Source organism: Bos indicus x Bos taurus, chromosome 7 (assembly GCF_003369695.1).
Source record: "Bos indicus x Bos taurus breed Angus x Brahman F1 hybrid chromosome 7, Bos_hybrid_MaternalHap_v2.0, whole genome shotgun sequence".
In the NCBI taxonomy this organism is placed as follows: domain Eukaryota; kingdom Metazoa; phylum Chordata; class Mammalia; order Artiodactyla; family Bovidae; genus Bos; species Bos indicus x Bos taurus.
The window spans coordinates 8,689,087-8,701,716 of record NC_040082.1 but is presented as its reverse complement, the minus strand read 5'-3'; the positions used below and the strand labels follow the sequence as shown (position 1 = coordinate 8,701,716).

The window sequence follows — 12,630 nt, the reverse complement described above, 5'->3', positions numbered from 1 at the left end:
TTTCTAGTTGTACACTGACTTGACTTTCATATCAGAGGAAACAATTATCTTGTTTAACCTGAGACTGGCATCACATGGATGTTAGGCACTTGCATATTTATGACCTTTCTTGAAAGCTGTGAAAATCGCCATGCAGATCTTCAAACTTTAGTAGCTCCCAGCAGTGAAATACCAAGTACACCACATCTGACAATCTCATTTCTTAATATATTGTAGCGTGAGGCCACGGAGGGAAATTCTGCTCTTGGGTACCATCCAACACCCCAAGCCTTTTAGCACAGTTGGCACAAGGCTGTCACAGACACTTGTTCCAATGCACGTCCCACGCGGTGAGGCTGCTTCATCATAAGTATATTGTTCTTGACAGTGAGCAGTAAGAAACCACTGGTGGACGTGTTTTACACTGCTCGTCACCCAGTTTCTTTCTGCAGCCTGATTTAGAGATGCAAGAACGTTTGCTCAACGTAGCCTTATGGAGGCCTCCTGGTTCTGTGGCCTTGATTGAGACAAGTAACAGTAGTTTGTCTGCACGTCCTGCCTGTCGTCTGCCCCCACTTCTGGCTGTAAGCAGGAAGCATGTTAGGAATCTCAGCCACTGAGGATGGCGTGAGTGTTCTCTGGGATTCTAGGCTTAGTTTCTAACCTGTTTAGAAAACCTTCACTTCCCTTCCAGGCCATAGGCAGTGCAGTTTTTCTCCTGTGTGAGCCAGCCTCCCAGCCAAGAAGCGGTCTTTTTCCTCGTCCTTGTCCTTGACAGTCCTCGGATCTGCCTAAATTCCTGACTCTGACCTTGCTTGGTGCCGGTTTCTCAAGACACAAATCTATAAAAGCAACATCAAAGTATCACGTAACAGTGTTTTGAGCAAGTCAAATTATATAACAGAACCAACAAAGAGGTGTCGTGTCATGGGGAAAAAATGTGTGGTTTGGAGTCAGACAGCCTGCCATTTGTGAAATTGGATCTCCCAGATAGATACTAACGTGCTGGTCGCTGCACTGGGGGTCTTACACGCGTCACCGCCACAGCGCATCAGGGAGGTTTTCACGCAGAAACCGGGCCTTGAGGGCGGATGCGCGTGTCCCGGGTACGTGCCTTTTACCGGGAGGTTGTGGGGTTCAGCTCCAGATATGTCTTTCTGCCTGTGCTTCTTTGACCATGCAACGCTGTCTCTCAACAGTGTCTTGAGATAAAATGAATGTTTTATTAAATAATGCATTACCCTGGTGTAGTGCTTTGAGGTTTATGAAGTGCTTTCATTTATGTATCATTTGATTTACAGAACAATTCTGGGGTAAGTATAACGATCCCTGTTTCACAAGACAGAAAACTGAGAATCTGTAAGGTTAAGTGATTTGAAGCAATTTATAAATGGCAAAACCAGTATTCATAAACTTTGGAAAAAGCCACAAGAACTCTGTCAGTGGGATGTACTTGCATTGTTCCCCCTGCTAAGGGTGGACATTGTGTCCTGTTGGTTACTGTGGCCAAAGGCCTATTAATTACACTGATCCCCAAATGGGAAGTGCGTATGTTGCTTTAGTCCAGTTCCAGATTTCCACTGTGCTAACTTTGGTTTACACACTCTTCATGTAATGCTTACTTTTCTACCTGAGTACGTAGAGTACATTCCAAGGGTGGACATACTGAATATATTTATCTGCCTCACAGGATTGTTTCATATTGGTCGACTAACAAACAAATTTCCCTTTATATGTGTTTGTTTTCACATATAAAACTGTTCTTTGCTCCAGTCTTCATTACGATCTTAAAGCTGATATGGCTATAATGATGGTGTATTGATGGTGTATAATGATGCTGTATTGGACTTTTCTTGACCTCAGTTTCAAATACCTTCCCCTCCCTGCCCCTCCCATGGGGAGAGATCTATGCATTTTAGTAGTTGAGTCTTTACTTACAGTTACTTTATTTTCTTCTTCAGGTTTTGTGATGAAGGCACCTGTACAGATAAAGCCAATATTCTCTATGCCTGGGCAAGAAATGCTCCCCCAACGAGACTCCCCAAAGGTATACCTGAGGCCTCTTGGATAGTCTTATATTAAGCTGCTTAGTTTTTGATTCCAAAGTAATTTTTATTATATGTTCCTTCCAACAGCTGTTGGCCATGTTCTAGGTTGTAATTTCACACTAAAAAAGTACCCTTACTACCTGCTTTGTATTGAATAGGTTTCATTTAGGTAGTTATTCTTCCTCTGCCTCTCTTTGGTAAGTAATTTGCTCACACGACAGTTTAGATAGAATTAGAAAATAGCTGAGTATACCTCAAATCACCTTTGGCCTGAGGCACATTGGTTCTTGACAGCAGGAGCATTCCACAAGCCAAGAGAGCCAGGAATTAAGTAAATCGCCATTTCAGCAAACAGATTTTTTTTTCTTTAATAGTTCTGGAGCCTGGCTATTTAATGTGATGCCAAACCTCAGCTGGCTCTCTGAGTTCCCCTCTAAACTGTTCGTAGCTTCCAAGATGTGAGAGAATGACCAGAGTCCCCTTTATTACTGGGATCTCTCTTAGGATCAGAGTGAACGTGCGGTCCTGATACCAGAAGGACTGCCATGGTTCAGGGATGGAGGGGTGGCATCTTGCAGTGCCTCCCTAACTGCTGCCTGCACTAATTTTTAAATTTTTTAATCTTTTTAGACAGCTTTAAAAGTTACCTTGTATTTATAGTTAGTACAAAATATTGCCTAAATTCCTCATGTCATGTAAGACTTGAGCCTTGAGCCTCTCTGGAGCCCTACATTTTGATGTCTGTTTTGCTTTACTTCAAATGAGTGCTAGAATCTTCTCTAGTGTTTTTTCAGGCTGCTGCTGCTACTGCTAAGTCGCTTCAGTTGTGTCTGACTCTGTGCGACCCCATAGACGGCAGCCCACCAGGCTCCCCCATCCCTGGGATTCTCCAGGCAAGAATACTGGAGTGGGTTGCCATTTCCCTCTCCAATGCATGAAAGTGAAAAGTGAAAGTGAAGTCGCTCAGTCGTGTCCGACTCTTAGCGACCCCATGGACTGCAGCCCACTAGGCTCCTCTGTCCATGGGATTTTCCAGGCAAGAGTACTGGAGTGGGGTGCCATTGCCTTCTCTGTTTTCCAGGCAGCCACTACCAAACAAGTTCAGAAACTAACAGGAAGGTTTGTCATAGATTTGTTGATGTTTTTAAGATACATTAGCAGAGAAGGTAAGACATTTTTTTCTCCATCTGTAAATATTTTCTCTGCCGAGTTTTTTTTTTTTTTTTTTTTAGCTTACTAGCAAACTCTGCTAGTAAGACTCTTAGGAACCCTTCAGATTCCAATAATTTATTGACATTGTAATCTAGTAAGTAGTTGGTTTCTTCAGTGGTATTTTTGCAGATATCTGTTTTCACATGGGAAAAAAAAAACAATTCCCCTGAGATGATCTTAAGTCTAATTTCCTATATTCAATCAAAGTAAAAATGGATATGTAAGTAAGTGAAAGTCGCTCAGTCCTGTCCAACTCTTTGTGACCCCATGGATGTAGCCCACCAGGCTTCTCTGTCCTTGGAATTCTCCAGGCCAGAACACTGGAGTGGGTAGCTGTTCCCTTCTCTAGGGGGTCTTCCCAACCTAGGAATCGAACTGGGGTCTCCTGCATTGCAGTCTGTTTCTTTACCGGCTGAGCTACCAGGGAAGCCCAAAAATGGATACAAGTATACACAAAACAAAGTGAAAGCATAGGTTTATGTGTGTCTGTTATGTAATCAACAAGGACAGAATTTCATTTTCTTTACTTTGTTCTGTTTCTTGAAAAATGAATGAGTTGTCCTCTTAAAGTATAGTGATTACTCTAGTTCTGAAGTAGAGACTACAAATAGAATTCCATCAAAGTTTTGAGGAGAAATAATAGGTTATATCAGAGATTTTCATTGAACAGCCAGTTTATTGTTATTTTAATATAATTGCATATGTTACATACTATTTTCTTTCCATTTGGATTTCATAGATCAGCAACCTTTGATTAGCTCTATTTTAGAGTTCCATTTCTAAAATACGAGTTTGTCTTCTTTTGAAAATCTTCAGGTGTTGGATTCAGAGTTGGAGGAGAGACTGGAAGCAAATACTTTGTACTCCAAGTACACTATGGGGATATTAGTGCTTTTAGAGGTAAGTTTTGAAATGTTGAAACTAAGCTCAACTTTCATTACTATATTGTTTAAACTATATGCACTAACTATTACCTATGTAATAAAATGAAGAATTAACTATACCCTCTGCCCAATAGGAAACAGCTGCTTGTGTGTCCTGGAATTTGGGACTATTGAAGTGAAAAGTGTTAGTCAGTCACTCAGTCGTGTTTGACTCTTTGCCGCCCCGTGGACTGGGGACCTCCAGGCTGGAATAGTGGAGTTGGGTTGCCATTTCCTTCTCCAGGGGATCTTCCCAACCCAGGTCTCCTGCATTGCAGGCAGAGTCTTTACCATTTGAGCCACCAGACATGAGTTTTCTTTTGAAAGTTACAGTCTCTTACACACATTTTCTCTTATTCATCCTACTGTGCTTTCTCTTACGCTAACTTTAGGGTTCTCTTCCTTTACAGAGTATTTATCTTATCCACTGTCTCCTATTAAGAGGTTCCATCTAAGCAGCAGCATCAGAACGAATAGAGACTAGTAATTAATTTCTCTTCCTAGAAGCAAATCACTGGAGAGTCACTGGGTTTCGTGATGGCAGGGAAGTTCTCCGACACACGGGTTCACGTCAGTGCTGTCTGTAATCCACACTTGCCTCTTATCTGTTGTCAACTGAGCTGATGTTCAGACCCCTCCCCCTCCACAGAGGCTTCTGAATATTGCCTGGGACTCTTGTTGGCCTACCCGTATGACTAGGCACTTTGCTGAAGTGCTCCTTTTCTTACTATAGAATCTTTAACATGAGGATGGGGCCCTGTTGCCAAGGCACCCAAGACTGTAATTATCACTCCTGCTGCTGCATTTAATCAGCTCCAGCTGCATTCCAGGTTCACACTTTGGTGTTCACAGGAGTACAAACATTAAGCAGTCTTCTGGGCACGTGAGCCTTCCCCTTTGCCTTGCTGACATACGTGTTTTCTCGAGTTCTCTAATTCAACACTGTATTTCTACTAACTAACCTAATACATTCTGCTCTGTAGATACATTAGCTTTCTATCCATCAATGAAGTGTAGAAGCACATGTCCATCTCTGCCTGTGAAACATCCCCAGGGCCTTTGCTGAGCGAGCACCCCGTGGTGAGGGTGTCCACAGGTTCTCAGCATCAGGGCTGGGACAATAAATACAGTCTTCCTCTGGAAAAGGATCTATATGCTTCAGTTAAAATTTTTAGAAAGAATAAATTTATAGAATAAGAAAATTATAATAAGTATTGCCATCAGATGTATTATCGATTAAACAAGCTCCTATGAACCAGCTCAGGAGCCTAACTCCCAAGTAAAACCTGTTTTATATTTAAAGTATGCTGTGAGTTGTATATAAATAGCTTTCCATTTTTGGAACAGAACCTAAAATCTTAAGTTGTTAATTATAGCACTGAGACAAGGTTTTGTTGAAAACAGAGGAATAAATAATGTTCGTGTTTGAGGAACAAAGACACAAATTATCTGCTCTGAAATTTGCCATGTGGGTATCGGGGGAACAGGCTGATTCTAAGACTGCTGACTTCCAAAGCATTGACAAGACTATTATTTTCCCAAAGAAATGGGGAAGGCTTTCCCCAGTCACCACAACTAAAATAGCTGGTCATACCTCACAGCCTCCAACCCCCAAATCTATCCTCTGTAGAACCCTAGACTTCAACCTAATTCCTCCTAGCTTCGTAGTACTTCCTTACAGATACTGCACTGATACCCCCAGGGCAAAGGGAAAATACATCATATACTAGTTTTCAAAACATACTACTGTAATAATTTAACTTATTACTGATGAAGAATTAATTTCGTTTTGTAATTTATGTTTAATTTGGGGTCATGAAAAAGTACTGATGTTTAATTTATAAATATATCATCTTTATTTACTATAAGGGACTGGAAACTTTTATACTAGTTTTTCATTTTTCATTTTTCTGAGAAACGTTTTTCAAAGAGATAGTACATATAAGGGAGGAAGATTGATCCTATAACTTACAGATCTTATAATAATGTAATAGAAATGTAAACCCAAAATGTCACCCATGTAATTCATTCAGTAGCACAGATACCATCTTGTGCCTTAAGCTATACATGGATGGCTTAGAATAGGAAGTAAACAACATGAGAAGATCAAATCGCACTGAAACAACACGGGGGCATTTTGCATTTATACTTAATTGAGTATGAGTGGAGATTGAATTATAAAACCCAGGGCTGCCAGGGTTTAGATGAATATGCTACAGTTCGGGGAGCTCTGTGAATTAGTGCAGTGTTTTGGAAGGCAGCTTTATCATATTATATACATTTTATATAAAACATTAAAATCTCGCTCTAGGCTTCTGTCCTCAACTAAAGGAAGGGTTTTGTTGGAATTTTTTAGTTTTGTTTTCTAAGGAGCTACCTACCCACAGTTATTTATATACCATTATCTAGTGATATGAAAACCTGGAAAGTTAACGAAAGTCCCTTAATAGGGGACTAATCAAATAAATGGTATAACAACAAAAATAGCAACTCATAAATTTTTATACAGACTACATAAAGCCATAGATATGCTTGTATGTTTTCAAGGGTTATAAGGAACACGGAATAAAAGGAAGCAGTCAGTAAGCTGAAAGACAGGATTGTGTGATTTTTTCCCCCTTTACAATGTTATAATTCTCTTCAGTTTTTAAATTCTCCTAATATAAACACTATGTTAAGTACCTGCCAGTTAGTGCACTATACTTCTACTCATACCCTCCTAATAAAAAAGTGTTAAAGTAAATCTCTATGTGCTTGAGTAACTATAAGAAGTGACTTATACTTTAAAAAGATTCTATATGGTGATCTCACAGTTATTGCCAGATGAATCTAGAAGTGGAATTATAGCATCATATCTTTTAATAATTAAAAATGAATTATATATGTTCTATATATGTGTACATATATACATAATCATCTTAGTGAAGATTCGAACTTTATGTTAAAACTATTAATGATATTTTTTTAGAATGTAAATTATAAATCAAAAGCAGATTAGCACCACAAGGAAATCACTGCACTCTGCTGAAAAGTGAGAAAATGTTTGGTTTAAGCGTATGAGCATTTTTCTACACAAGGAACGTTTTAGAGACTTGGGAAGCCTAAGACGTCTCTTTAATCATGCATCAACAGTGAAGGTAAAATGTCTTCTGATGTTTATTGGAGAACATACCCTGAAGCCAGCTGGGTGCGTCTTGGACTGGGATGTCTAGTAGTGAGGAAAGATTGATCTGTGGGTGGCCTGAAATACTTGTTTTGGTTTGGCTTTTTGTTTTAGAAGTAGAGCAGAATGTGAAGCTGTAAAAGCGACAGTTAAAAGGGCCCAACTTTATTAGATGCCACGCCAGTCTTACGTCAGATCTGGGCTAGTGCGGCTGTGCTGATCTTCTTGCTCAGAGGAGTCTAGTACATTCTCGCAGGAGAGACAAGCACAGGAGCAGGGTGTTTTTAGGCAGAAGTAGAAATGCGTCCCAGACACAGGGGCTGTGGGGTGACCAGCGGGCAGGTCTGCCTGGCAGGGCAGGGGGATGGTGTCTGGGAAAGCCTTCTTAGAAGATGGAGCCTTTGCAAGGATTCACACTGCGGATGGGGACTGCAGCCATGAAATTAAAAGACGCTTGCTCCTTGGAAGGAAGGTTATGACCAACCTAGACAGCATATTCAAAAGCAGAGACATTACTTTGCCAACAAAGGTCCGTCTAGTCAAGGCTATGGTTTTTCCAGTGGTCATGTATGGATGTGAGAGTTGGACTGTGAAGAAAGCTGAGCGCCGAAGAATTGATGCTTTTGAACTGTGGTGTTGGAGAAGACTCTTGAGAGTCCCTTGGACTGCAAGGAGATCCAACCAGTCCATTCTAAAGGAGATCAGTCCTGGGTGTTCATTGGAAGGGCTGATGCTAAAACTGAAACTCCAATACTTTGGCCTCCTGATGCGAAGAGCTGACTCATTGGAAAAGACCCTGATGCTGAGAAAGATTGAAGGTGGGAGGAGAAGGGGACAACAGAGGATGACATGGTTGGATGGCATCACTGATTCAATGGACATGAAGTTGAGTAAACTCTGGGAGTTGGTGATGGACAGGGAGGCCTGGCGTGCTGTGGTCCATGGGTCTCAAAGAGTTGCACATGACTGAGCAACTGAACTGAACTGAACTGACATGGTAATCGGGAGCCTACAGTCAGGTGGGGGCTGGGAGGAGACATGTTCCAGATGGAGTAAAAGTGTGTGCATGGATTTGGGGTGAGGAGCCTCAGGCCCACCAGGAACTCTTGGCAACAGCCTTACCGGAGTGTGAAATGCCAAGGGACAGGTGGCAAGAAATGAGGAGAGAGCTGACAGGTGGGGACCGGACCACACAGATCCTGTTAGGACTGTTCTGAAACCACTCAGTGTGCTTCCCAGCGGTAACCTGATCAGATTTTCACTTGGGTCCTGGGCTTGAGTACATGACAAAGCCCCCAGCCTTACGAAGAAAGATTGGGGTGTTAGGAGGCCAGGGCGGGCTTGGATGGGACTCTGGAAGGCCAGAATGAGTTTGTTTTTTTATTTTAATGAAGCTTTAATTTTTTTTTTAGAAAGTAATGTTCTGTAGAAAACAGAATGTAACCCCATTAGAACTCACCATAGTCTTTGGTTACATGATCAAACTCTAAGTCCAGATGGCCTGGCAACGGCACTTGCTCATTTTATTATCCTCACCAAGTTTCTAAACCTCTCTGCTTTCCTCGTCTGTAAAGTGGGATCATAGCTTCTGACTGAGGCTATCTGGTAAGCACTCGGTGTTGGCCGCTCTCATAGTTTCTATAACAGGCTTTAAGGTGATAAAAATTCCCCTAAATGCCACCTTTTGTCCTAGTCACCCATAATATAGAGAATATGTTGGTTACCCTTCAAGGGTGTCAGAATTTCTTGTTATATTTAGACACAGAACCGTGTTTATGTTTGTCGCAGTGCCAGTGGAGGTTTCCTAGCTGGGCCCTGCTTCCTGCCTTTTTTGTTGTTCAGAGCTCAGTCGTACAGAGGTAATCTACAAGACTGAGTCCCCTGCCCTTAAGGAAATTAGAATAGCGGAAACTAGAGATTCCTCCTGGTCCTCTTTCTTTAGTTTTTTCATTGCCAAATTTTTTCTAAATAACGTCTTATTCCAACAGAGAAAATTCTCCTGAGATTATTGCAGAAACTCACCACTTTTCTTCTGGATGTTTTGGCCCAAGGGAATCTTAAGAGACCTGGGCCTCTTCTTTGCAGAGTTTCTGGCATTAGCTTACTAGTCTCCAACAATAACTCTTCATTTCTCAAATCAGAAAACTCTTGCACTGACCAGCTCAAGTTGGAGCTGATATAAAAAGGAGGCAAGAATTTCTTTTCCCAAGTGCATAAGCTCTGACTGTCTTTGACTTGGCAGAATTTCCAAGCTATAAACTATTCATCCCTAAGTGCTTGGTGCCTATAAGAAAACTGACAGGTATTATCAGGGATAGAGACCACACACATACACACACACATACACACACACATCCAGAGCTTGCTTCTGCCCCTTCCTTACAACCCTCAGTGCACCTAGGTTTTAGCATTTTCCTGGGAGCACAGCAGAAAGGTTCATTTTTCTTAGAGTGAGTGTTTAATGCTTATTTTCTAAATGAGGGTAATGAAGCCTAGGGCTCCTGTTTTCAATGCTCCATTATATAAGAGTGAGCTCTGAGAAGTTTCATCTCCAAATTACTGAGGTTATATTAATAAAAATCACAAAATCCTAGCTGGAACCCTTAAAGAACAAAGCATTTTCGGTAGCCAAGCTTTCCAGAAAAATAAGATATTAACACTGTAAGTACCATAACCTTGAAATATTTTGGACAGAAATCTTTCCCAAATATATTATGGGTCTCACGAAAGTGAAACAGGTGGCAGATATTATGTACCTGATGCTCTGCCCAACACAGAGCAGACTGGCAATAAATGTTAGTTTATTCTTATCCTTTTGGTGGGTATCATAATTTGGGGCTGTCATTCTGGATATCAACTACTGTACAATAATTTCCTCCCACATTTTAGTAGTAGATACAGATTTTTCATGTTACTGGGCTTCTTGCCTTCTTCTGTCTGTTTCTATTTGATGTAGTTTCCTCAGCTGTCAAGCTACCGCTTCCAACTCGTTTTAATTCAGACAGAGCAGCGCATGGAGGTGAAGATGAATGAGAACGAAAGTCTGCCCTCATCCAGTGGGGGCAAATGAAAATAAAACAGTAACTGTGATCCCCGGAGCCCATACAGTCAGTGCAGTAAGAGAGGGGGGTGAGAAGCAAACAAGACCACACTTCGTTCAGAAAAAGATTCCGTGTTCCCAGATTGATCTCCTCTGGGCATCCTTTCTCTTGCGTTCTAAATTGACAATGTGGAATATCGGCAGCCAAGTTTTATATAATTGTCAATTTAGAGTAAACAGACTCTGAGTTGAAACCCTTAGAGGGCGTTCTTTGAATAAAATCATAGGAACACCAGTGCCTGGACTTGGTAGCCTTCAGATTTGATTTCTTCTTGCCCTCTTGTGTTGTTGCATCCTGGCTGTGATCCGTTGCCGTGTGGCTTCCCTGGTGAGTCAGGTGGTAAAGAATCCACCTGCAGTGCGGGAGACCCAGATTCGATCCCTGGGTTGGGAAGATCCCCTGGAGAAGGGAATGGTTACCCACTCCAGTATTCTTGATAAAGAATTCCATGGACAGAGGAGCCTGGCACGGTACAGTCCCTAGGGTCGCAAAGAGTTGGATACAACTGCACGACCAACACTTGCACTTTTCTGCGTAGCTTAGTTCTAGACAAGTGGGTGTTACTAGACACAGGTGTTAGTAGACATGGATCATGCGTTCATGAAGTGCACACTCCGTACTCACATATGTGCACAAACAGGGGCTTCCTTTTCACCACAGCTGAGGCAGTAGCAGAGTGCGCATGAGGTAAAGGGGACAGTGGCAGGGAGAAGGGAAAACAGGACTCTGGAGGAATTCTGATTCCACAGTGACTCCTGCCGCTTATCTGCCTCTTACAAAACTACTGCCAGCAAGCTGTTGGAAAAAGCTTTGAAATTGTGAGCCCAGGAAAAATCCCTTGCTAATGCATTTTTGAACAAGGCAGAGCATAGATCGGTGGCAGGGCAGCTGCACTTCAAATTATGTCATTGCAGTAGAACGCTTTTGAACCATGGTATTGGAGAAGTCTCTTGAGAGGCTTGAACTGCAAGGAGATCCCACCAGTCCATCCTAAAGGAAATCAGTCCTGAATGTTCATTGGAAGGACTGATGCTGAAGCTGAAACTCCAAAACTTTGGCCACCTGATGCGAAGAACTGACTCATTGGAAAAGACCCTGATGCTGGGAAAGATTGAAGGCAGGAGGAGAAGGGGACGACAGAGGATGAGATGGTTGGATGGCATCACCAACTCAATGGACATGGGTTTGAGTAAACTCTGGGAATTGGTGATGGACAGGGAGGCCTGGCAATGACACCCCACTCCAGTACTCTTGCCTGGAAAATCCCATGGACGGAGGAGCCTGGTGGGCTTGTGGTGCATGGGGTCGCTAGGCATTGGACATGACTGAGTGACTTCACTTTCACTTTTCAGTTTCATGCATTGGAGAAGGAAATGGCAACCCACTCCAGTGTTCTTGCCTGGAGAATCCCAGGGACGGTGGAGCCTGGTGGGCTGCCGTCTATGGGGTCGCACAGAGTCGGACATGACTGAAGCGACTTAGCAGCAGCAGCAGCAGCAGGGAGGCCTGGCGTGCTGCAGTCCATGGGGTCACAAAGAGTTGGACACGACTGAGTGACTGAACTGAACTGAGTAGAAAGCAGGCTACTCTGGCTTCAGTGGAAGCACTGAGATGCTCTCGACTCCTGTTTCCTGGTTGTGGAACTGGTGGGACTCTGGTGGAAGGCCGCTCCCCGGGCTTCCTGCACTGTCTTCTCTCTCAATCTGTTGAAGCAGCTTCCTCTTGTGTGCTTTCCAGCGAGACACACCACGCCTGCTTTTACTCTCTCCCCTGCAGAGTGAGGGATACTGTGGCTGAGGGTATTTAAACCCACGTATTTTCAAGAGTTCCGGGTGACTTTCCACGTGTAAGAATCTCCCTTGAAATTCTGAATGGGGAGAGGGTGATTAAAGCTTCCCCTCCCCAGGGAGAAGCCTGAAAACCGTTGTCTCTATACTGAAGGAGACGGAGAAGACCCCTTTCTAGCATTCAGCCTGGCTTTCTCTAAATAGGACCCTGATGTGCACACGTTCCAGCAGTCCTGATCCCTTATGGCATACAGGAGGTTAGTTCTCAACATGATCTTTTTCCCCAGGGCGCACATGTTTCCAAGTTCAACTCCAGGAACGGCCGCACCCGTGGTTCCGGGAAGGGTTCTCTTGACTTCAGTTTCCCTTTTCTCTCTCAACCCTGGGATTCCCATGCCATTCAGCAAGTCTCCTTTC

At 42.8% G+C, this 12,630-nt stretch overlaps 1 protein-coding gene across 12 annotated transcripts in view; it reads left to right on the top strand.

Annotated features, from left to right (window-relative positions):
- The window catches only part of PAM (peptidylglycine alpha-amidating monooxygenase), a 324,946-nt gene that overhangs the window by 215,304 nt on the left and 97,012 nt on the right, over positions 1 to 12,630 (top strand). For all 12 annotated transcript variants that reach the window (XM_027545524.1, XM_027545523.1, XM_027545518.1 and 9 more), the window contains exons 7-8: positions 1,941 to 2,026; positions 4,056 to 4,139. In XM_027545524.1, coding sequence (XP_027401325.1) covers positions 1,941 to 2,026; positions 4,056 to 4,139 — 170 coding nt within the window. The remainder of the gene's footprint in view (positions 1 to 1,940; positions 2,027 to 4,055; positions 4,140 to 12,630) is intronic.